The following is a 23,592-nucleotide window of genomic DNA, read 5'->3' as shown; positions in this document are numbered from 1 at the left end:
CGAGCAGGGATGGGGAAACAAACCTTACAAGGCAAAGCAGGATTCACACCGACAGTCTGAGCCCCAGTCCTTGCAGATTTCAATTTTAAGAATCAATATTCCCTACTCACTGAGTTCATACCTCAGTGGTCCTCACCCATGGACAGTTTTGCCCCCTAGGGAACACCTGGCAATATCTGGAGGCATTCTGGGTTGTCACAACGAGAGAGATGATTCTGGCATCCGGTGGGTAGAGGCCAGAGAGGCAGCCAGACATCCTACAATGCACGGGACAGCCCCCGCAACAGAGAATTAGCCGATCTAAAATGTCAGCGGTGCCAAGGCGGAGAAATCCCGATCTAAATACACGCCACTCCTACGACTCTCCCAGCCCTCTCTTCTGCGTCGCCCTCTGACATGAAGGCATTACAGCAAATCCGCTCTAATGTACGAAAGATATTACTCCTGAGGATCCATGCCAGATAACCCTCAAGAGGCCTTCCCCACGCACGTCCCCTAAAGCCTCTTATTTACCCAAAGCGACTATTTTGCATCCACCGACGACCCCGCTAGTACACTCTACAAGCAATGGGGCTCCGGGGAGCGGCCCCGGCCCTGAGCGACGGAGGAGGGACTGTGCCTGCAGTGAGAACCCTGATCCCGGGTGCACCGCGCTGTCCCTGGCACCGAGCTGCAGCTCAGACGCGTGCTCCTTGTCAGGGCTGTCGGGAAGCATTCAACCCCAGGATGATTGAACAGTCCCCAGGAACGACTCGTCAGCAGCTCCCTCCCCGCCTCCTTCTCCCCCAAAGCCCTTGCTTCCTGACCAGCCCAGTGGCCCTGTCCCTGGCCTTGGGGAGCAGTGCTGTTAACCCCTCCTCCACGGAGCCTACAGGTCTGTAGGGTCTGTTGGATCTGTAGGTTCTACAGATCTGGAGCTGGCTGTGCAATGGGGGGCGGGGGGAGGATGCGAGGGTGGAGGACCAGGCATCAGGCTGCCCCCATCTGAATGGCCATGACATCCCTTCCAGAAATAAGCCGGTTACCTGCACAAGAAGTGATGCTCAAGATTGGTTCTTGTTGAATGAATGAATGACCAGAAGGGCAAATCCTATGAGATTCATTCATTCATTCTAAAATATTTGCTGAATATCTCGCCAGGCTGGGCACGGTCCCAGACGCTGGGAGGACAGAACAGACCAATGTCTGCTCTCATGAAGCCTCCCTTCTAGAGGACGGAGACAGATACTAAACAGACAGACAAGTCCAAATGGAACATAATATGGGGCAGTGCTGTGGAGAAAGTAAAGAAAGGCAAGAACATTGAGGCTGATGGGTTGGGGGCGATCCTTTAAATGGGGTGCTTTGGAGGGCTTCTTCAAGGAGATGACATTCAACCAAAGATCAGAAGGTCATGAGGGGAAGAGTCATGTCACCCTGTTGAGAACAGCAGGTGCAAAGGCCCTGAGGTAGGAAGGGTCTTTAAGAGTTTGAGAAACAGTAAAACAACCAGAAAAAGGGGATAAAGATGGGTCCTGGCATGACCTAGGAGCAGCAGTTCTCAGACAAGAGCCCACATCAGAATCACCAGAAGGGACCGGTCCCATGACCAAGTGGTTAAGTTCCTGTGCTCCACTTTGGTGGCCCAGGGTTTCACTGGTTTGGATCCTAGGCACGGGCATGGCACTGTTCAACAGGCCATACTGAAGCAGCATCCCACATAGCACAACCAGAAGGACCTACAACTAGAATATACAACTATGTACTGGGAGGCTTTGGGGAGAAGAAGAAGGGGGAGAAAAAAAAAAGATTGGCAACAGATGTTAGCTCAGGCGCCAATCACCAGAAAGGCTCATGAAAACACAGATTGTGGATGCCACCTGCAGTGTTCACTTGGGCTCTAACAAGTCACTGTGTGATGCTGATGCCTGGTCCAGGGATCACAGTGTAGAATATTTTTCTTTCATGCAACAAGCTCTTTCCTACTCGACACTTGCCACAGCAGTCATAGATAATCATGGCTCGGTTGTCCACCTCCCCACTGGGCTGGATGCTCCCGGAGAACAGCGACGAGGATGGTTCTGTCCATGGTGCTTAGTAAGGACTCAAGAGAGTATTTGTTGAAAGAATTCTTCAAAGACCGTTTGATGCTGGGCCCTGCCTCCCTTTCTTTTGCCATTCTGCTGTATATTTGGCTTCAAGCCGGTGCTTGGGTCACACCTATCTCTTATCAGTCTCCTGTTCACACCCAAGCAAAGGGTGTCACCTGACATTCTCCACAGCTCAGGCAATGCCACAACTCTGTGCCTTTGCACGTGCTGTTCCACCCAGGATCCCCTTCCCCCTTGTAAACTCCTACCCCTTCTTCAAGGGTCTCCTTCCAGAATATCTTCCCAACTCCCCTCCAGCTACTCAGGGTTAGGGGTGCCCTGGGGGCCCTGTATCCACTCACGTCCTATGGATTTGTCCACACATTTGTCTTTCTTTCTCGACTAAACGTCACAAACGGGCAGCCCCCAGGTTGAACCAGTCAACAAACATGTTCTACTGCACCTGCAGTGTTTTAAATTTGAGCTCACTGCCAAAATTGAGAGTCTGGGGATTTCACACAAAAATCCAGATTCCCTGCTCTTCTAGAAAATCCAGGAAGCTGCAACACCGGCCGGCGTTCCCACGTGGCCGCGATCTGCGAGGACTGCCTGGAACTCTGTCACCTCCTCCACTTTGCAGCCCCAGCTCAGTGCCTGGCCTCGGGGAGGCCCTCAAGAAAAGCTTACTAATGAAACGGGAAAGACTACACCAGGCAGTGGGAAAACACACGGGTCCCAGGAGCAGGAGACCTGAGGCTGGTTCTGATTCCAGCTGACTTGTTGCCTGACCTCCGGCTCTCTGTGGACCTCAGTTTCCCTGCCTGTTAAAGTGGAGCAATGAGAGTTTCCACCCTCCAGAGTCAGGGCATCAAAGAAGAGAGAGGATGTGAAGAGTTCAGCACGTGCCTGGCATATAACGCTCAACCAGCGAGCACTAGGACTGTGAGGAACTCTGTGAATATTTACTCCAGGACGGGAGGAAGTGTGAGAGGAGTCAGTGGCAGGAGACGTCCCCGTTGGGCGAGGGGTCCGAGGGTCTACCCGTGCTCCATTCCCAGTTCTGCTATTCACTAGCTTTGTGACCTTGGGCATTTGACTTAACCTCATTTGGGCCTCAGTTTTCCCATATATCACATGGAGATGATACAAGCCTCACGGGGGTTATTGTGAATATCAAATATGAACATGAATATTAAATTAATGAATCCTTTAAAGCACTTAGAATGAGGCCGGCATTCAGTATGTGCTCAATACAGAGCAGCTTGAGCTGTTATAGCTGCTTGAGATGGGGTTAGACTAGATTTTCTCAAGGACCCTCAAGGCTCCAAAACTCTCCGACCGCCTTGGACCCAGTGACTCTCCGTCATGCAGCTGCCATTTAGTCATCAAGAACGTACAGAAGGCCCTTGGGATGGTGGGGGGAGGGGTACAATTCACTATAAGGGTTTGCTGCCTCTCTAGAAAGATCCAAAATGCTCTTACAATGGTGCTGACTAAAACCACACCGAGCAGCAGCAATGCAAGGGGGAGAGAGAGTGCATGTGGTGCAGAGGAGAGCCCCACGTGGGAGGAGCTATTACAACGCCCCCTGCAGATGAGGAAACAGGCTCCAGAGGCTACCCCCAGAGGGATCTCAGAGTCTCAGCTCCCTGGAGCTGCCTCGGAAGGGTGACTCACTCCAGGGGTCCTGTAAGGGATTAATGGGGTCACGGTGAACAGGACAGCCTGGAGGGGGAGGCAGGAAGACCAGGCAGAGGGTTTCTGACTCATCGAGGCCTGGGGTGTCTGAGACAGACTCGCACGGTGTCTCTAAAGAAGAAACCTAGGTAAGAGGAACAAAGGCGATACAGGTCTTAACCATAACACCAGGAATGATTCCCCAGGAAAGAAAATTCCAGACGACTTGCGTTGTTTTACCTGGAATTTAGGGCTGAAACTTTCATAGCAGTTCGTAGAGTGTGTGTGTCCGTGGCCCTGCACAAGGCTGGCAGCCACACTAAGACACAGAGCAGCTGAGAGAAGACCCAGGTGACCGAAAGGCGTGTGATGGAGAATCCAGGGCACAGGCATCTTCCGGGGGCGCTGCTCTTCCCTTTCAGCATCAGCCACCCCAGGGGGCTCAGCAGGAGTGAGAACACGGGGCTTCTGGCCAACCTATGATGGTGACGATAAACCAGATCTGTCCAGATAAGTTTCTTCTCATTCTTCCACTCAACACTCACCAACCATGTCTCAGGGACTCACATCCTTTCTCTCTTTTAGTCCTCAGGACAACCGGTAAGGTGGGTTCTACGAGCCCATCTTTCAAGACAAGGAAAGAGGCTCAGGGCTGAGGCGCCTTGCCCAGCCCCGCAAGCTGGCAGGGATTTGAGTCTGGGCTCCTGACTGCAGAGCAAGAGGGGCCTCTCGGGAAAGTCAACAGACGTGGACGGAGCCTCCCGTGTGCGGGGCAACGCCCTGGATGCCCGCTGTCATCCAAATGTGGTACGTGCTCCCTTTTCCAAGAGAGGAAACGCGCCCAGAGGAAGTATGACTTCAAATGCCTGAGTCCAACCTCACCCTCATCCGAGTTCTCTTGTCCTCCCTTCTGTTCACAGACATCACTTTAAACACTTTCATATTTTGGACTTTAAAGCTCACAACATCCCTGGGCTTGAAAAATGAGATTTCCCTGCGGGATGCGGGGCAAGGACTGGATTTCTGGATGCACCTCACAGCCGCGCTGCCGGAACCCGGGAGCTGGGGGCGCGACAAGAACCTCCGCGACGTCAAAGCCGCTCAGAGCTCCGCTCGGGCAACTGCGCCCTCCTCTACTGCGCAGGCGCCGCTGCAGACTCGCGCGCGCCGAGGGGCCTCGTGGGCGAACCCATTTCCAGAAGGGCAGGGGGGTGAGGCTAATCCCCATTCCTCCCAGAGATGGGCTGAGCCAGCCTCTGGCCAATCAGAAAGCTTCTTTTATCACTGCCTCTGGCCACACGAGGTTGCAGTTCTTTTCCCTGAACTTTCCGGCGGTGCGGGTGCGGGAGGTGGAAATGATTGACATCTCTTTCAACCATTCGCCAAGCGGGTTAAGCTTGAGGAGCAGATGTCGCTACGAATTGTCTCACAGGAAAGGGATGCTAGTCCCGCCCCCTCCTCCCACTGGCCTTCGCGAACCTTTCGGGGCGGGAGCTCTTGGCGGCAGCCAATCGATGGCCAGGGAGGAAGAGGAGGAGGCGGGGCAGGGGGCGATGGTTGCCTGGCGAGCGAGGCTGGCGCGGTGCTGGTGTTGGGAGGGCTGCGGGGTCGCTCTTCCAGGTCCCCGCTGCCAGGGGCTGGGCCGGTACGGGGGCCGCGCAGCCTCGCTCGCACCTTTGCAGGCCACCTTCTGAGACCTTGAGCTGGGCCCAATCTGGCGCTCCCTTCCCTCCCTGCCCGAACCCTAGCTCCTGTTATCCGCCCCGCTCGCAGCCCAGCGGGTCCAGACCCCTTGTCCCCGTCCCCACCGCGGCCACAGCCCGTTGAGCGTCAGCCCTCCTGACTTCCCCTCTCAGGCAGGCCTGCCAACTCCTCCAGCCGCCGCTCTTCCTCTGTCTGGTCCTTGGAGGTGGTTGGTTACCATGGTGAAGCTGGCAGCCAAATGCATCCTGGCAGGTGAGTCTGAAAACTTGTGGTTGAGTACAGTCTCCGGAGTCCAGCGACTTCCTAAGTCATCGAGAGCTTTTGTTCGCGTAAATTGTCTGCCCTCTTTCCCCAAGGTGTGTTACTGCAATTACCGATGGAGCAAATTCCACTGGGCTGGAAGAATTCTCTTCCAGAGCGCATTTGTGGCTCCTGCTCATTTTCCCGCTGCCTGGCTACTCTGAGACCACCTTCTGCAGTCTGAGCTGCACTCAGGAGGAGTAGTCTCGTTAAAAATTAGGCTAGGCACACCATAAGTGCTTCACCTGAACGCATGTGCTGCTCCCCAAAGCTAAGCATCAGGGGGGTCGTTGACCCCTTCCCCTCTGATAACAGGGATAGGAGAGAGTGACATACAGTCGCCTGGAGTTTGCAGAAGGCCCATGTGTGTTGTCCTTAAGACCCAAAGTTCCTGGGTTGCCCGTGCTCAGGAGGGCATAAACATCCCCAAAAGCAGGAATCTTTGTTGCCTGATGTGTCCCAAACACCCAGAACAATACCTGGACATAGTAGGTACTCAGTAAATATTTGTAGAATGAATGAATATGTGACATTCGCATTTGTGGTGCTCTCATTCTATCGGTCTGCACATTTAGAAAAACATTTGCCAGGGTTATAGACCTGGACCACAGAACGTATGTGCTCCTTACCGCATGCCAGGCACATGTATTTCATCTAACCCTCCCACCGTAGCCCGTGGGGGTAGGTGCTGTCTTGTTCCCATCTGACTGAGGTGCTGAGAGGTGACCTTTCTCGCCCAAGGTCACCCCCTAGAGAAGGAAGGTCATAGGCAGGATTTCAACCCCCACACCTGCCCAACTCCCAGACTCTTAGCTTGTGTTACCGTTGAAACCTACGACCTCTCCAGGGTTCCCTGACCAGCTCAGGAAGGAATGGTGAGAAATTATGTAGAGGAAAAGGAGATTCTTTTTTCATTCCTCTCTTCCAGACTGAAAAGAGATGATATTTTTAATGACTTTTCTAATTTGGACATAAAAGGGTCACACGGAAAGATGACTGACAGCAGTAGCTCAAATCACACTGCAGCAAAAGAAATTAGTGGTTCTCCAGAGAGGCCCCTAGTTTCCAGAGTGCCAGAGGAGGCAGTATTGTGCCACAGAAATCATTCTGGCTCTTTCTCTGATTGGCTGTGGCATCTTGGAAAAGCCTCAGTTTCCTCATGGATAAGGTGGGAACGTTTTTATTTTCTGAAGCTAGATTTTTTTTATTGGACTTCTCTGACTCTTCTTTCTCTTCTTTCTTTTTTTAATTCAGCTTCCATCATGGGGCCAACTTACTAAGTACCTTCCATGTGTCAGCACTGTGCTAGAGCCTCACCACAGGCTGTCTCGCTGAATCCTCACAACAATCCTGTGAGGTCGGTGTTATCGTCATCCTCATTTACAGATGGGGCAGCTGAGGCCCAGAGAGGTTAAGACACCTGCCATGGGTCACACAGCTGGGTACAGCAGACCTGGGATCTAGATCCAGGTGATCTGGTGTCCAGGGCTTTGTTCTTAGCCCCCAAGCTGTAGCGTCCTCAAGCCTCGATTCTAGACTCTTTGCCCTTCTTTACACTCGTTCCCTCGGGTACTGTTTGACCTCACTTCAGCCACTGCCTGAGTAAGTGATTCCTGAACTCCAGCCTAGCCCTCGGTCTGCAGCCTCCTTTCGAGGCCTCTGGAGTGTCTCCTCTTGGAAGTTTACAGGGGCCAAAAGACCTCAGCACAGTGAGTCAGCCTCCCATCACCCCCCCCCAAATTCTCCGTCTCCACACCACCCCCGCCACACTCCCCTCACAGGCTTAGTCTGTCTGTTTTTTCTCTCGCATAACTCGTCACCGAGGGACCTGATACTTAATTCGAGTGCTCGTCCATTCAACAGATTTTTATTGAGGACCTACTATGCGTGAGTCACCAGGCAAGGTGCAGTGAGAATACAAGGAGGGATCAGGCCGCCCCTCCACTCAGGGACGCACTGGTGTGCGTCGTCCCTTCCAAGGCAGCCGACAGAAATCGAATGTCCTTCGTGTACCAGGGACCAGAGAAACACCTCACAGCACAGGTGTTAATTGTTCTGCTTCAGGTGAAGAGAGAAAACACTTGATTGATCTAGATTTTATTTAAATATTTCTTAATAGATGTCAGGCACTGTACATATTAATTCATTAAATCCTCTAAGCAGTTCTGTAAAATAGGTGCTGTTGTTACCCCCATTTAGTAGATGTGGCAGCTGAGGCCCAGAGAGATTACTGACCCGAGGTCACACGGCTAGTCAGTGATGGAGCCGGAGTCTGGGCCTAGGTGCTGTGAAATACCGCCTGTCAGTATATGTGGGGATGGTAACCCTGCCTCCCGGGGCTTTGCTCTGACATCGTCTCCTGCTCCCAGCCATGAGCCATGTTAGCCACGCAGGTGCAGGCGGAGCAGGGAGGGCTGACCTTCAGAGGCCGTGTGGGAAGAACGTCCTCTGAGCTTCGGCTGCAGAAGAGGAGCAGGATTTAGTCTTGGCTTGGAGAGAACTGGAAGGAGGTCATCGTGGAGGGATTTTCAGAGATCAGGACAATAGGAGTGTAGAGCCCAGATTTTGGGTAAGCGAGAGTTGGAGGGAGAGTTGGAGGGTGGGCTAGGGGCTGCCTGAGGAGGGGGTGTGCAGGGGAAGGAATCCTTGGCGGGTTTTGCGAGGGAGCGTGACAGGATGAAAGTGCTGGGCTATGAGGGTCCACCTGTTGAGGCCCAAAGGGTGGCTTTGAGCAGGGAGAAAAACAAACAGGAGAGAGGGCTGGCTGGGGAGCGTGTTCACTCAAGAAAACAGGACATCAGGCATCTCAACAGAGGAATTTTAATCTGTGGAATTGGTTTCGCTGGTGTTGGAGACCTGGAAAAGCACAAAGACAACATTGAGATGACACAGGCATGGTCGAGAGAGCTTGGCCTGGTCAGAGGCTTGAAGAAGAACCCCACAGAGCTGGGATCCAGACCTCTGGACAGGGGGCACTGCCCGGCTGCGCTGGCCCCTCAGGAATTCAGTCACCCAGCGTGTGAGGCCACCACGTGCCATGGATCACTAGGACCCATTGCCCACTGGCAGGGAGCTCAGCCCTGTGTTCAGGGCAAGATGCCACCAAACTGATCGATTCCAGAGCATCCTGAGGGTCTGTGTGTGAGTGGCGCACAAATGCATATGTACATAGTGGTGCATATGTACCAAGGAGGGGTACGTAAGTCAGGGTCCAGGCAAAAAGCAGAAACTAGGTCTTTCCACAGGACTTACTGTGGGCAGTTAATTAACCAGGTATGGAGGACTGGAACGGCAAAAGGGGACAGGAGGGTGGCACAGAGAGTAACTTGCAGGAAAGGATTTCATCCCAGGGCTGGGGGAGCAGAGGGAAGAGGGGGGTTATCAGGACCCTGAAGCTCAGGAGGGCCCTGGTGACCAGGATGCAGACCTCTGGGAAGGGGTACCGCTCAGTGGTGCTGGCGTCTCTGATCGGGTGTGATAAGACTGGTCTGGGAGCGCAAAACAAAACAAAACAAACGGGAGACAGCCACCAACGACTGCTGCTGGGGTGAGGGCCATTGCTAGGATGATGCTAAGAGAGACAACAAGCAAGTAGGAAGGAGCAAGTCCCATCGGCCCCTCCAGCCTTCCAGTCTTGCTCTGGAACTCGTGTTGGCACGACCTGACGGGAAGCCCCCAGGAAAGGAGAAACGTGTCTGCAGAGTCCCAGCCCAGCATCACAAGGCAGAGCATGGACGGGTGGGTTTGGGGCTGCGACAAAGCCAGGTCTGAGGTCAGAGGTAACCAGGGCAGTGTCATCAGTGACAACGAAGGAAGTGTGGGCTGGGGACCCAGCAGAGGATGTCAGGGATGAAGAGGAGACCAGCTGGGCCCGGGAAGGAGGAGAAGGAGCGGTCAGAGGTGACCATGGGTGAAGTCTACGGGCGGTGAGAACAAATGGTGATGTCATGAACAGAACAAGTGAGATAGGTGAGTGAGACCACTTGGCACCCAGGCACCTGGCTGTGGACAGGCTGAGATTGGGGAAGGCCCACCATTCCAGTGGAGACATCCACAGGTTGTTGGAAGCGCAGACAAAGCTTGGGAGAGAGACCTGGCCTGAGAAGTGACAGTCAAGGCAATGAGAGTAGATGGGAGCAGAAGGCCAAGGACAGACCCGCAGGAGCACCCATGTTTAGGAGGCAGGAAGGTGGCCAAAGTGGAGGGAGAACCAGGCTGGCGCAGGGTCACCAGGGCCGCGGGGCCAGAGGGCTCAGGAAGGAGGGGCTGCTGCAGGCTGACTCATCCTTCAGAGAGAAAAAGCCACTGGACTTGACGACTATGAGGTGACGGGTGACCTTGCATCATGCCTGTGCAGGCGTCACCCCCTCTGTCCAGCTCTGTCCAGCAGTGTCCGCCCTGCTGTCACCCCTGGGTGCAGCGTCAGCCCAGGGGACATCTGCCCGCTGTGTTTCTTTCCTCGTTGTGCCCTCAGCCGCTTTGGTTCTTCTCTGTGCTGTTTGAGTTTGCACTTGTCGTCTTGTTGCTCTGCAAACATGTTTATTGGTGATTCCCTCCCTGGGCTTGGATTCCTTCTCAGCCGACGCCGGAGGTTTTCCGGAAGTGTGGGTGTCTCTGACTGACAGGCGGAAGAAAGATTTATGAAATTAACCAGAACAAATCGGTGGGGATTTTCACAAGCGCGAAGAGCCTGTTTCCAACTGGACTCAGAGGGAAAACTGGAGTCAGGAGGCTGGAGGCAGCCGTCACGCACGGAGGGAAGGCATGTGCTCTGTGTGCTCCAAGACGGATGGTACCCAGCGACGGTCCAGTCCAGCCTGTGGTTGCCTCTGATGTCAGGGAAGGCTGCAGTGATGAGGGCCTGAAGGAGCAGTGTTAAAAATGGGTCAAAAGTGTCCCTGAGCTCTAGGAAGGGAGTGGGGTCTGCTGGAGATTGCATAGTGTTGCAATCCCAGGCTGGTTACCCAGCTTCTCTGCGCCTCAGTTCTTCATCTGTCAAATGACGTTAGTGACGGTCCCCGTGGTGGGGGCAGGGGGCTGGGAGGGAGTGAAGGGGATCGTGTGAGTAGGCTCACCCGTGTTGCTTCCCTTCTGAGAAGTGGTGGCAAATCGAGAACCCAGACCTGCGTAGCTCCCTCGCACGTGGAGGAGTTCACATGAAACGAAATGCCACGAGTAGTGGAGTAATTGTCTCACGAGAGAACATTATCCAGGGGGAAAAGTCAAAACTGAGAAGTGAGCAGAGCCGCAGGCTCTCAAGAAGTCCAGTGAGGAGCGACGGTGAAGAGATGGTCCCGAAGGATGCGAGTCAGAGGCCAAGAGCATGGCGGGAACTTACTCAGGGTCAGGGGCATGAGACAGCAGGAGACAGGTGTTCCGCCAGGGCAGGGCAACGGGGCAGAGTCAGTGTGGGACTCTGGAGGGGGAAAAGGCCTTGCCAGTGAAAACAGCAAGAGCCATCACTGAGGGAGTGGGGAGGGCCCAGGGCAATTAAGGGTGGGCCCAGAGAGCCTCCAGCACCTTCGGGGGCAGGGGAGGAACTCCAGATTCAATTGCTCCCAACAGTGTTGTGAAAGGTCCAGATCTCAGACCGAAACTGTGACATAAACCTTTAGTTTTGAGGTACCAGTGTATGAGGCTATCGACTGACAAAGGAAAGCCGTGGAGATAAAGCCAGTGGGTCTCAGATGAGCTCGAGGAACCAGTGGCTGTTGCAGATAGAATTGGAGGAGAGGCCCTGGGAAGATGGATCTGCAGCGGGCACGATGGGCACACCGGCGTGGAGGTGGAATACGTCACCTGGAAATGGATTTCAGGATGGCGAATTTGGCATCTGACTTCGTTTCACAGACGCAGAAACCCTCCCAACACCCTCCTCCCTGAAAAAAGAGCTTGCTGGGTCCTGAGTGTGGAGGCTCTGAAGTCACACGGGTTCAAGCAGGCAGGTGAGCCTCGGGGTCTGCGCCCGGCCACACCTCTACCTTCAAGGCTTCGAAGGAAATTCACGTTGGAAAGTGACAGTTTTTCCCCATAGGGCGTGCGTCAGTGGAAGAGTGTCAGTTCTATTTCCAGGGCTCTGAAGCCCTCCTTAAGCTCTGTTTCCTTCTGGGTCATTTCTTTGGGTTGAAAGAATTGCCCTTGAAGAAATGTGACTCTGGCCGTCAAGGGCTTTGAAGACTGGTCTCGTGGCCCCGATGCCCTGCCAGCGACCTCAGAGCAAGTGCTCTCGAGAATCGAGAACACTTCCTCTGAAAACTCATTGTGGTTTTTGGTTTCTAGCCCAGCGTTCTCGAGTGGGAGATTCTTGAGTCAGATTAGGATGGAAGTGAATGTTTTTCTTCTGCTTCCCCCTCACAGGAGACTCAACGGTGGGCAAGACGGCCCTGGCGCAGCTCTTCCGCAGCGACGGAGCCCACTTCCAGAAGAACTACACCCTGGTGAGATGTGGGGCTCGTAGGCCTGGCCGAGGTGTCGAGGGAATGACCAGATGGCCCCCAGGGAGTGACTTCCCAAAATCCTTGAAAAAGCCCTAAGAGGTCTGACGAGAGGCTGCTCCAGTGGCCACGTGGAGATGCTTTTCCACAAGCCACAGGGCGTGGGGCCGTCTGCAGAGCAGACCGGCTGGTGGTCGACTTGGTCACCATGGATGGCTTGCTTGTAGGCAGGAAGTTGGACGAGATTAATTGGTCCTCTCTGACTTCTGCACCAAAAGTGAGTCCAGAACACGAACACCTAAACTGGGCATCTGCCTGCGGGCGTTGGGTGCTCCTCATGTCCTCCTGTAACAGGCCTCTCGGCGCCCTCTGACACGCACGTTCTGGGTTTTCCACGGCGCCCTCTGACACCTTTTCTCGTGGTGCCCTCTGACACATGTTCTTGGTTTTCCTTGGCGCCCTCTGACACGTGTTCTCGGTTTTCCGCGGCGCCCTCTGACACGTGTTCTTGGTTTTCCTTGGCGCCCTCTGACACGTGTTCTCGGTTTTCCGCGGCGCCCTCTGACACGTGTTCTCGGTTTTCCGCGGCGCCCTCTGACACGTGTTCTCGGTTTTCCGCGGCGCCCTCTGACACGTGTTCTCGGTTTTCCTTGGCGCCCTCTGACACGCACGTTCTGGGTTTTCCTTGGTGCCCTCTGACACCTTTTCTCGTGGCGCCCTCTGACACGTGTTCTTGGTTTTCCTCGGCAGACAACAGGGGTGGACTTGGTGGTGAAGACGGTGCCAGTCCCTGACACGGGGGACAGTGTGGTAAGTGGTGCCCTCGACCCAGGGTGGGCAGTGCTGCTCCAGCCGGGCTCAGGGTCTCCTCCCCATGAGAGATGCGGTGCGAGGACTTGGCCTAGACCTGTCAGCGCTGGGAACAGAGTCTTGGCATGCGGGAAGCGTTGGAGGGGAGGGCCGAAGAAGAGGAGGTAAGGGAGACTGGGCTGTGGGCCTGCCCTCAGAACTCAGCTCGCATCAAGGTTCTCGCCCTGGGTCCCTCTGTGGGCCTCCACGACTCTCAAAACTGAATTGCAAGATGCTGTGTTTGTATATATCTTCCTGGAGAGAAGGTTTAAGAAACACCACCTTCTTAAAGAGGTCCGTGGGCAAAAGACAGTAGTAAGCAGCCCGGATGCAGTGAGAAGGGGTCAGATGAGTGCCCTGTGTGCAGCACACATTATGTGCTGACGTCCACACAGCGTGTGCCGGGGGGCAGAGCCGGCCAGGGATATCCAGAGCCGGAGGGAGCTTTGGGGGGCAATTAGGGGAGCCTTCCTGGAGCAGCCGCCGTGGGGAGGGTCTCTCCCACGGCTGTCCAAGCTTTGGACAGGGGCGGGAGGGGTCATCCTGTGCCCTCCGCCAGAGTCACAGCCTCGCCATCCCAGAACGATGACAGACTGTCCTACTTTAAGCACCTTCTCCAGGCCTCGTCGGTGACCTCCTTTACAAAGAATTGTTTCACGATTTGCAGACCAATTTGGTTAACACAGCGCAGAGTGACCTTTTGGAAAGCAGAGCGCTCGTCAGCCTGTTTAGCATTCTGTCCTGCCAGGTGGGAAGGCGGCTTCTTCCTGGCGTTTGGCCCCGGGCGTCAGGAGGGCTGAAACGCAGACACGGAAAGTGCTGGCCGGTGTGGGAAACCCTCGAGCTGCGTCTCTCAGACTCTCGAGCTCGTGCCTTTTCCCATCGTCTTCCTCCCGCCTTGGGGGAAAGATAGGGTATATGAAAATTTGTGTACGTGGGCGTGTGTGTGTCTCACCATGGGGGCAGGTCAGCGGTGAGCGGAGAGCAGTATCGTGATGCGAGCCAGTGGTTTCCCCACGTGTAGACTTTCTTGGGACATGCCTCTCTGCTTCTAGGAACTCTTCATTTTTGACTCTGCCGGCAAGGAGCTGTTTTCTGAAATGCTGGACAAATTGGCAAGTAGCGTTTGGTCTTTTTCCTAATCACCTCCGCCGCCTCCCACCAAACAGTTTGCCTCTTACAGCAGTGTCACAGAAATGTCCCTGCACTCCAGCCGCCAAGAGAAGCTGCCACGGCAAAAATCTTTCACGGGCATTCTTGTGACTTGTGGCCCCTTGGCGAGTAGGAATGGCTCATGTATGTGACTGGGGATTGTCCCCTCCCCCAGCTCTGCAGTGACCGGGTTCCAAATGTGCTAGAGCCCTGTGGCTCAGCGCTTGCAGCACCCAGCTCTGGGACCACCCTTCTTTTGAGCAACCCACTCCTCAGCCTCCTAGAACAGGGGCACATCTTTCCTTCCCCTCCAGGGGGTCCCTGGAGGCCCTGTAGTGGGCCTCACCTTCCCGGCCCAGCCCCTGGGCGCACCGGGGTTTGCTGTGGGACGTGCCCCTCCTGCCGGCCAGGGCTCACCGGCACATCCGGCCATCCTCTCAGGATGCAGCTTGCTGTCCGTCTGTTCAAGGTAACAGTTCTGCAGATCTGGGCCAGGGAGCTAATTAGAAGGCCTGAGCTCTCCAGAGCCCTCCCCTGCCTTTCCAAGAACAGCTACATTTTAATAGAAACTGTTTTCTTCCCCTCTTTTTGTTGTCTAAGAGAAATAGATCAAGTGATGGTAATTTCACGCAGGGCTGGCTTCATATATCAGTTCGTGTTGTTTACCACGTGCCTACTATGTGCCCGGCCTGGCACTGGGTGCTGCCCTGTCCAGCAGAAGGGAAGAGGTGTCCGTGCCAGTCAGGGCCACGTGCTCCCGATCAACCCACACCCCGCTCCAGCCAGCCCTGACCCCAGGCTCCCCTGCTCCGGCTTGATCCCGGGCCTAACCCGGCTCCCCCACTGAGGCCTGGAGGAGGGAGATTTGTCGGGTTAAATCGCGCTCTGGCGTCTCCTCTCTGCGCACAGAGGGGTCAATGAGATTCCAGCAAAAGTTCTCGAGTTTGTCTGTGGAGGGAAAGTGTGGGGGGACCATCTGTTCAGTCCAGGCCCCTCCGGGAGCCAGTGTAGCCTTCGAGGGGAGGCCCTCCAGAGCGCATTCTGGGCTGACCTTCCAAGGACAACTGGGTGGAAAAGGATTCTCGCTCACACCCTGGGAGGCCACTGGCACCCCAGAAATAGATCAGGCTCTAATTGTGGGGTGGGGGGGTATCCCCAGAGACCAGGGTATGGCTAAGAGAGACATGCATCAGGACAAGCGTCACAGCCTGAGCAGAGCTGTCCTGTGTCCCCTGCCAGGCAGCAGGTGGTCCCAGGACCCTGAGCAGCCCCTGAAGGCAACAGCCCTGGTTCTTAATTGGTCCTTAACTGTGCCCTGTCCACTTGTCAGCCTGGTTTGGATGAGGGCTGATACACTGCAGGAGAAGCAGAAAGTGGCCTTTGCATTTTGAAAAGCCAGCCCTTATTAAGAAGATGCAAGCAAACAGCTCCCTGTGACTGGCTGATTAGAGAAACGATGCTCTTTTAGGCCTTCAAAGCAGAAGAACATAACAACATGCATAATGGTGGGCCCTCAATAAGAATGAGTGCAAGAAGAAATTCATGAAACCGGTGGCAGGCCAAAAAGCATTTCTGCGTGAAGTCCTGCTCCGGTCTCTGTTCTTGTTTCTGAAGCATGTCTGACCTGGGCAAGTCAGTTACCCTCTCCGAACGTGGTGTCTTCAGCTACACAGTAGGGATGTTTAGACCAGCCCTGCAAAGTTGGGAGGTTTCACAGCGATGCACAGAAAGCGCCCGGCAGAGAGCCTGGCCCCGATGGAGCTCTGACAGCCGCTGCACCTAGACCGTGCCTGCCACCAAGCCCAGCCCTCCCATTCATGCCTCCGGGTGTGACTCAGTTTTCTGACTCACATCCCCTTTCGGGTTTTTCATTTCCCTCCCCCCCCCGCCACCCCCCAGCATGTCCCCTCCCTTGGAAAGCGAAATTTCCTCCCAGCCCGGAAGTCACTTTCACTGTTGCTGACATGTGCTCGTCCTGTCCCTCCTGCACAGTGGGAGAGCCCCAACGTCTTGTGTCTCGTCTACGACGTGACCAATGAGCAGTCCTTCCACAACTGCAGCAAGTGGCTGGAGAAGGCTCGGGCGCAGATCCCGAGCACCTGCCTCCCAGGTAAGCGCTCACTACAGGCGCCCGTCTCTCGCAGCAGCGCCTCTGTCCTTCAAGCTCAGGAGCAAAAGGTCATTGCAGAGGTGGCTGTGGGCGCAAAAGGAGCATGCCCTGGGCTTGGAGTGTGATGGTCTGGATGTACACTGGCTCTGCCGCTCAGCGGCCACAGAAGCCTCAGGGGGTTCGCAGCCCTGCGTGAGCCTGTACAACGGGCAAGATGACACCCACCCAGCAGGGTCGCAAGGAGACTCAAGGTAATAAGGAGCAAGGGGCCGTGATGTGAATTTGAGTTGTTATTTCCAGAAAGCTGACCCCGTGGAAGAATTCCTCATTTTCTCCTGTTTGTGGGCACGAGTCGACATTCAAGTCCTTTTGTCACTTCTGAATGCTTTAAATCAGTTTATTTTTCATCCCTATGTGAGATCAACAAATTCTCCTCATTATAGACCAGGGAAAGCGATCTCCAGAGACAGGCTCAAAAATTAGCTGCAGCTGATGCAGCTGCGAACGGAACTAATTTCCTTCTGAATCCCTGACTCTGAGCCCGGTCCTTAGATTAGTAGTAATGACCATTTTTAAAGTCTGCTCCATGTGCTAGGAATTACCACAAATGGTCACGTAAATTTGGCCCTCGCCTTCACGGTGCTCGCCGCCGTGGGAGACGAGGCAGACAGGTACCCGGAAAGTCTAGGAAAAGGGCCGAGCAAAGCCTCGTGTGAACGCAGAGCCCGCCTGCCGTGCTGCGGCCCCCGGGGCCCCTGCTCTCCCTGTCGTGCACCCACCTCCAGTCGGGCAGCCTCTCTCCCACGATGTTTTATGCCCCTGAAAATTAGCATGCTTGCTCTTTTATCTCTCCAGCTGTCCTCGCAGACGGCCACAGTTAACCGTGATATGTGGTGGTTTCTTTTGAATAGGTGTGTTAGTGGGGAATAAGACAGACCTGGCCGGCAGACGAGTGGTGGAATCAGCACGGGCCCGGGCCTGGGCGCTGGGCCAAGGCCTGGAATGTTTTGAAACATCCGTGGTGAGTATCTCCCCTGGCTGCGTAGCCAAGTCTGGAGTGGGCCTCTGCTGGAAGCGGTTTTTCACCTGACCTCACGTGCCTTGGGTCGTCGTTCCACCATGTGCAGAGTCTAATTTGGAACTGATGTTTACATTCTTAGCCCAAGATCTTTCTCAATAGAGCAGGAGTCGCTCATGCATTACAATAAAGCAGATCAGCCAGCCAGCCGTGGGAGAAGTTGTGTCTCCATTAGTGAGAAATACAAGTGTGTTGTGCTCAGTTAGGGTGACCCTTGACATTTGCTGAGCTATTATGGGTTGCGGTGTTGTTGGAACATTATTTCAGAGACTCAAAATCAGTCCTGTGAACCAGGAGCTGGCCCCACAATTCCCACTTCCATGTCGAGGGGAAGTGACTTGCCCAAGGTCACAGGGCTAGTAAAGGGTTGAGCCAGGACTAGGATCCCTGGCTTTGGATTCCCGTTGGTGCTCCCCGTCCCCACTTTGCTGCAACCCCAGGGTGACTCCAGGCCAGAGTGTCCTCCAGTAGAGTCACCAGGAGCCCTTGTCCAGGGGGACAGTCAGTGACTTGTTACAGGCACCTTCACACTGTGTCATGATTCTGGCTGTCTGGCGCTGGTGGCCCCTTCGTGTGTTGGGAGTTTTGAGGTCGCAGCCGGAATGCAGGCGTGTGACCCAGGCTGCACCAGTTGGATACACTTGTGTGAGACTCCACCCCTGCAGGAGCAGCCCAGAAACATCCATTTCAGCGCCAGCAGGGCCCAGGCGCAGGCTGCAGTGCCCTCCCCCAGGGCTGTTGAGACCTGCCAGGCCTGGCACAGCCAGAGGCATCGGTGGTTGTAACTTGGACCTCGCTCCTGGCCTTGTGGCCTGTGGACCTGATTCTTTGGCCCTCTAGGAGAGTCAGTGGGCTGGTTACTAAATAGCCTGGTGCTCATTTTCTGCTCGAACTCTACTGAAGCTACAGGCGCTTCTGTTGCATCTATGAAACTGGACAAATGCTGCTGTTCAATAGCTGTATGGACGTGAACTTCTTAAATCCCCCCAAAGCCGCGTGCTTCCTTAAGGGAAGCGTGGCGGGTGGAGGCAGGTGCCCTGGCCTCGGGCGTGAGCAGCAGGGCTGGCTGTGGGGCTCTCGGCACCTTACCGAACCCATCGGTGCCTCAGGCTCCTCGCCTGCCAAATGGAGGCGAGAAAACACACCCCTCATTGAGTAACAAATATGAGAGTTAAGGCGGATGGCGAATATAAAAACACTTAGCGCAAAGTCTAGTGCGTAGTAAACACTCAATAAATGTTAGCTTTTTAAGTATAAATGTTCCCTTAGTTGTCTTGTTTATACCGTTATTACTTACTAAATCCTCGTATTCCCGTCGTAGATTGTACAAAGATAAGCATCGCTCTTGCCTCTGGCCCAGTTATCACAAATGCTAAATTAATGAAGTTCAAATTAGGGAGCTTTCACCGGATGGAGGGTTCTCGGCTTCGAGCAGAGCGGGCAGCCCTGCTCCCCACGTCAAACGGCATTTTCGTATTCCCTCTTCCTCCATTCACATTTGTGAAATTGCCTCCTCACCCCAATCGCTCATTTTCCCCGGAACTCTTGATGGAACTCAAAAATTAACACCCACCCCCAGCACATTAGTCACCAAAGGCCACAGGGCGTTGTGATTAAGCTCCGCTCAGGTGTGAGTTGCTACGCTGTGGAAGCAGGTGGGTATAAATTATGCGTGAGGAGGCTGCAGTTAAGCGCTTGGTGTTAACTGTACAAGTTAACTAGTCCCCCCTGAGCTGATGCGGACAGAGGCACCACCGGCAGCTCGGTTAAGAAAGCTGTAATTAAAAAGGAAATATAACCAAATGCTGTTTGAGACGCAGCCAAGTCTTGACACCAAGCTCATATCCTCCCTCTTAGGAAATGCAACAGCAGTCGGCCTGCAGGCCGAAAGGAGGCGCCTACGTGTTTGTTCGACTTTGTTTATTTTTAATTCCATCCCCAGAATTTATTCATCTTAAAACTGGAACTTTGTACCCTTTGACCGCCTTCACCCATTCCTCCCATCCCTACCAACCGTGGCCGCCACCAGTCTGCTCTCTGTTTCCAGGAGTTCAGTTTTCTCATATTCCACTTTTCAGTAAAATCATACAGTATTTGTCTTTCTCTGACTTATTTCACTTATCATAATGCCCTCAAGGTCCATCCGTGTTGTCACAAATAGCAGGACTTCCTTCTTTTTTATGGCTGAATAATATTCCCGTGTGTGTCTGTACGTGCGTGCACCACATTTTCTTCATCCGTTTGTCTGTCAGCAGACGCTTAGGTTGTTTCTGTGTCTTGGCTGTTGTGAAAAACGCTGCAATGAACATAGGGCTGCATAAGTCTCTTTGAATTGTTGATTTCATGTTCTTTGGATGAATACCCAGCAGTGGAATTGCTGGGTCATATGGTATTTCTGTTCTTCATTTTTTGAGGAAACTCCATACTGCCTTCCATAGTGGCTGTACCAGTTTGCACTCCCACCAGCAGTGTATGAGGGTTCCCTTCTCTCCACATCCTCTCCAACACTTGTTATTTCTTGTTTTAGCGACATAGCCATTCTCACAGGTGTGAGAGGTATCTCTTTGTGGCTTTGGTTTGCATCTCCCTGGTGACGAGCGATGTTAAGCACCTTTTCATGTATGTGTTGGCCATTTGAATATCTTCTTTGGAAAAATATCTATTCAGATCCCTTGCCCACTTTTTATCAGACTGTTAGTGTTTTTGCTTTAGAGTTGTATGAGTTCGTTAGAGATTTTGAATAGGAACCCCTTATCAGATGGAAGGTTTGCAAATATTTTCTCCCATTCTTAGGTTGCCTTTTGGTTGCTTGTTTCCTTTGCTGTGCAGAAGGGTTTTAGTTGAATGAACTCCCGCTTGCTGATTTTGCTCTTGGTGTCGTATCCATAAAATCGTTGTCAAGATTGATGTCAAGGAGCTTCTTCCCAGTGTTTTCTTCTAGGACTTTTATGGTTTCGGGTCTTAAGTTCAAGTCTTTAATCCATTTTGAGTTCATTTTTGTGAATGGTGTAAAATAGGGGTCCAGTTTCATTCTCTTGCTTGTGAATGTCCAGTTTCCCCAGCACCATTTACCGAAGAGACTGTCTTTTCCCCATTGAGTCTTCTTGGCTCCCTTGTCAAAGGTTAGTTGACCGTCTATGTGGGGGTTTATTTCTGGGCTCACGGTTCTCTTCCACTGGTCTTTGCATCTATTTTTATGTCAGTACCACGCTGTTTGGATTACTATAGCTTTGTCATAGAGTTTCAAATTAGGAAGTGTGATGCCTCCAACTTTGTTCTTCTTTCTCAGGGTTGCGTTGGCTATTCGGAGTCTTTTGTGGCTCCTCTTTGACTTTCTAACACCACTTGATATTGGACATTTTCAGGCCCAAAAATTAAAAAGCGTTTCTTTTAAACATAAGTTAAAATTTTTTAAAAAAATGTTCTTCACTGTAAGAAGTTGGACAATATTAAATACAAACAAGTTCAAGAAAGATGCACATGAATGACTCTCCTCCCAGGAAGGGGAGGGGTGGGGAACTGGTGCGTAGTGAGCACCTACTGTGTGCTAGGTGTTTTGCACACATTATCTATTTAGGCTTCTAACAGCCCTGCAAGGCAGCCTCTCCTGTCCCTGTCTTAGAGGTGATGAGCAGACCTAGAAGAATTGTGTAGCTTTCCCAGGTTGCCCAGCTAATGATCAGTAGAACCAGGAATAGAATGCAGGCCTGTCCAGCATGAGAACCTTCTAGAAGGGGTTCTGGCCTCCCACAGAGCCTACTTGGGGACTCTAGGGCAGAATTCTAGGCCAGATTGAGTGCTAGTCTGAGCCTGCTCTGAGGATCCTTCTCGCAAAGCAAACCTCCTCTAGAGTATGTCAGCAAGATTACAATTAGTCATTTAACAAAAGGATTCCTGTCCTTGGCGAGCCCTCGTAACGCATTTGCAAAATGGTTCAGTTTGCATCTGCTATTTCAGGAGCGTTCCGTGGTGAGCTCGCCTCCATCGAATTCCGTACTTTTTATGTTGCATTCTCCCAAGATCTTGCTTTCAAGAGCTTTCGAATTCCTTTAGGAATTCGTGTGCATGTGCTACGTAGGCCTCATTCTCTTTCCATCCAATACTTAACTACACTTTCAACTGATGTGACAGTTACTCTTTGGCATCAGCATTGCCCAGGACAAGATGCTCTGCATGGCCACAGGTGCCTTGCAGATATAACTGAGTTATTCACTTATGTCCACCTGGAGAGTGACAGCTTCCTGGTCCTTGGCAGCCGTGAGCGTAGTGCAGATGCTCTCTCGGCTGCAAACGGCCCTCCCCTTGCTCAGCGCTCTCTTAGCCCTGCCGCCTCTGATTCTGCTCTTGGCCCCGTCTCCTCCAGAGTCCAGGTGACTCCCCACAGGAGCTGGTGTCCCCTGCGCGTTTCTGTGATCTTGGCTGGCAGAGCGGAAAGGCTGCCCTTCTCAAAGTGGGGAGTCTGATTCTAGGCTGGGCTGTGCATCAACCGGTGGGGCCTCTGCACCCCTGGGCCCCAGACACTGAGCTGGCGGACCCTATAACGCCCTTCCGTGTGGAAATTCTTCCCTTTCTTTGGGGATGTTTCTTTGCCTCTTATCAAGGCTGCACCTTTGCCAGCTGCCAAGGGTTGTTTGAAACCAGGTTTTTGTGCACTCATAGCTGGAGCCCCTCTCTTGAAAGTGGTGGGTACTTTCTTCTGCCAACTTATTTCCTTAAAAAATTTAAAAATATGCGTGCACCCACAGAGAGGCAGAGAAGGATAGCTTTAGGTTGAGAGGGGCCGTCTTCCTTCCCCCAGAGCTGTCCACGCTCACCCTGTGGGACTGGTTCTTCCCACCCCTGGAGAAAATCTGGGGCAAGTTCCACAATGTTTTTGATCTCTCTCAGATAATAAACTGCCCTTTGGGCGCTTTTAGTCCCCAAAACATTCATAATTTCGGTTATTAAAATGCCCAGTCCTGGACGACTGAAAATTCCTGGCTTGATTGGAAGTGCAGCCCCCTGCACCTGCCGTGGGCCGCAGGGCTGGCCCAGCTGCTGTGGGTGTCTGTGCCCATCTGCGCCCGCGCTTTTCCTGCCTGGCAGCCTGCGGGGAAGGGGAGCAATGCTGAGTGAGGCTGGTCCCAGGGTCAATGCCACAGCACTGCCCCCCGGGGGGGGGGGTGGGCCCAGCCTCTCGGGCCCTCTCCAGAGCGTGGGGTCCTTGCCGTCTGTCATTTTGCTTCGGCCTTTGGGGCCTCAGTTAATACTAAGCGAGAGAGGAAGTCTGTTAATGTCGTGTCACACACACACTGAGAGGCTCAGAGTGCAGGCTCCGTAGAAACAGTCTGGGTTCAGACCCGGCTCCACCACTAACGAGGGTGTGGCTTGTGGCAAGCTGCCTCCATCTCTCCGTGCCTCTCTTTCCTTCCTGTAAAAAGGGCATCGAGATAGTAGCCAGCCCAAATGGTGCGGAGGTGAAAGGAGGCGGGATGTGGGCAGCCCTGGCTGAGTGAGAAGAGCGAGTGCTGCTGTGCGATGAAAGGACAGTCACACAGCCGACCTCTTGGCCTTGTCTCCACAGAAGGAGATGGAAAACTGCGAAGCCCCCTTCCACTGTCTGGCCAGGCAGTTCCACCGCCTGTACCAGGAGAAGCTGGAGGTTTTCCACGCACTGGCGTGAGGGCTGGGGTGGTGGCTCCTTGCGACAGTGCGGTGCTGCTGGGAACCCCGCAGCAGGCTGCGGCTTCTTGGAAGAGGAGAGAAAATAGAGTCACCTCAGCACTTCCAATGTATCATGACGGCTTGAAATAAAATGAGGAGAAACTAGAGCAGCAGCGGCTCCTTCCGTTCCTGGCCGGGGCAGCCCCGCTGCCGCTCTGCACTTGGGCTGCGGGTTCCAGAGCAGCCCCAGGGGCCCATGGGAACCTTGGCCGCCCTGCCTCCTGTGGGGCTGGCGCCACCCTCCCTGAATGGCCTTCCGCTGAGAGCAGACCCCACGGGGGGAGCCGGGGCTGGAATTGGCTTACAGTCGAGATGCTCAGCCTGGGACTGCCGCCTGGCTGAGGGGTGGACAGCCCTCCCCTTATCCCACCAGAGGCCCCTTTGCCGCCTCTTCCACTGTCCAGATGACCTCCCTCCCTTGCAGGGGCTACTGTCACTGACAAAATAGTGCCCTCTGCCGGCCTCCCTTCCTGCCTCTTTCTTAGCCAGGGGCCCAGCCCCTCCCAGCTGCCGGGA

The 23,592-nt window shown here is 53.8% G+C and overlaps 1 protein-coding gene across 2 annotated transcripts; it reads left to right on the top strand.

Moving 5' to 3' along the window:
- Positions 1–5,235: 5,235 nt before the first annotated feature.
- On the top strand, positions 5,236–23,183 carry IFT27 (intraflagellar transport 27). 2 transcript variants are annotated; one of them, XM_070600559.1, is made up of 7 exons: positions 5,236–5,702; positions 12,108–12,187; positions 12,935–12,994; positions 14,089–14,148; positions 16,178–16,295; positions 17,207–17,316; positions 22,937–23,183. In XM_070600559.1, the coding sequence occupies exons 1-7, from the start codon at positions 5,669–5,671 to the stop codon at positions 23,033–23,035; spliced, it is 561 nt and encodes a 186-aa protein (XP_070456660.1). In that variant the 5' UTR covers positions 5,236–5,668; the 3' UTR covers positions 23,036–23,183. The 2 variants fall into 2 exon arrangements, with proteins under 2 accessions (XP_070456660.1, XP_070456661.1); XM_070600560.1 differs by lacking the exon at positions 14,089–14,148 and having other exon boundaries at positions 5,256–5,702.
- The last annotated feature ends 409 nt before the right edge of the window (positions 23,184–23,592 follow it).

The sequence above is a fragment of the Equus przewalskii genome, chromosome 29 (genome assembly GCF_037783145.1).
Source record: "Equus przewalskii isolate Varuska chromosome 29, EquPr2, whole genome shotgun sequence".
NCBI lineage: Eukaryota > Metazoa > Chordata > Mammalia > Perissodactyla > Equidae > Equus > Equus przewalskii.
This window is presented reverse-complemented; position numbering and strand designations above follow the sequence as displayed.

What these genes read in the sequence shown, in the direction of transcription:
- IFT27 (XM_070600559.1), top strand. Translation starts at nt 5,669, where the DNA reads ATGGTGAAGCTGGCAGCCAAATGCATCCTGGCAG. An exon ending in TCCAGAAGAACTACACCCTG is followed by an intron (nt 12,188 to 12,934) that starts GTGAGATGTGGG and finishes TTTCCTCGGCAG; the next exon opens with ACAACAGGGGTGGACTTGGT. An exon ending in CCCGAGCACCTGCCTCCCAG is followed by an intron (nt 16,296 to 17,206) that starts GTAAGCGCTCAC and finishes TCTTTTGAATAG; the next exon opens with GTGTGTTAGTGGGGAATAAG.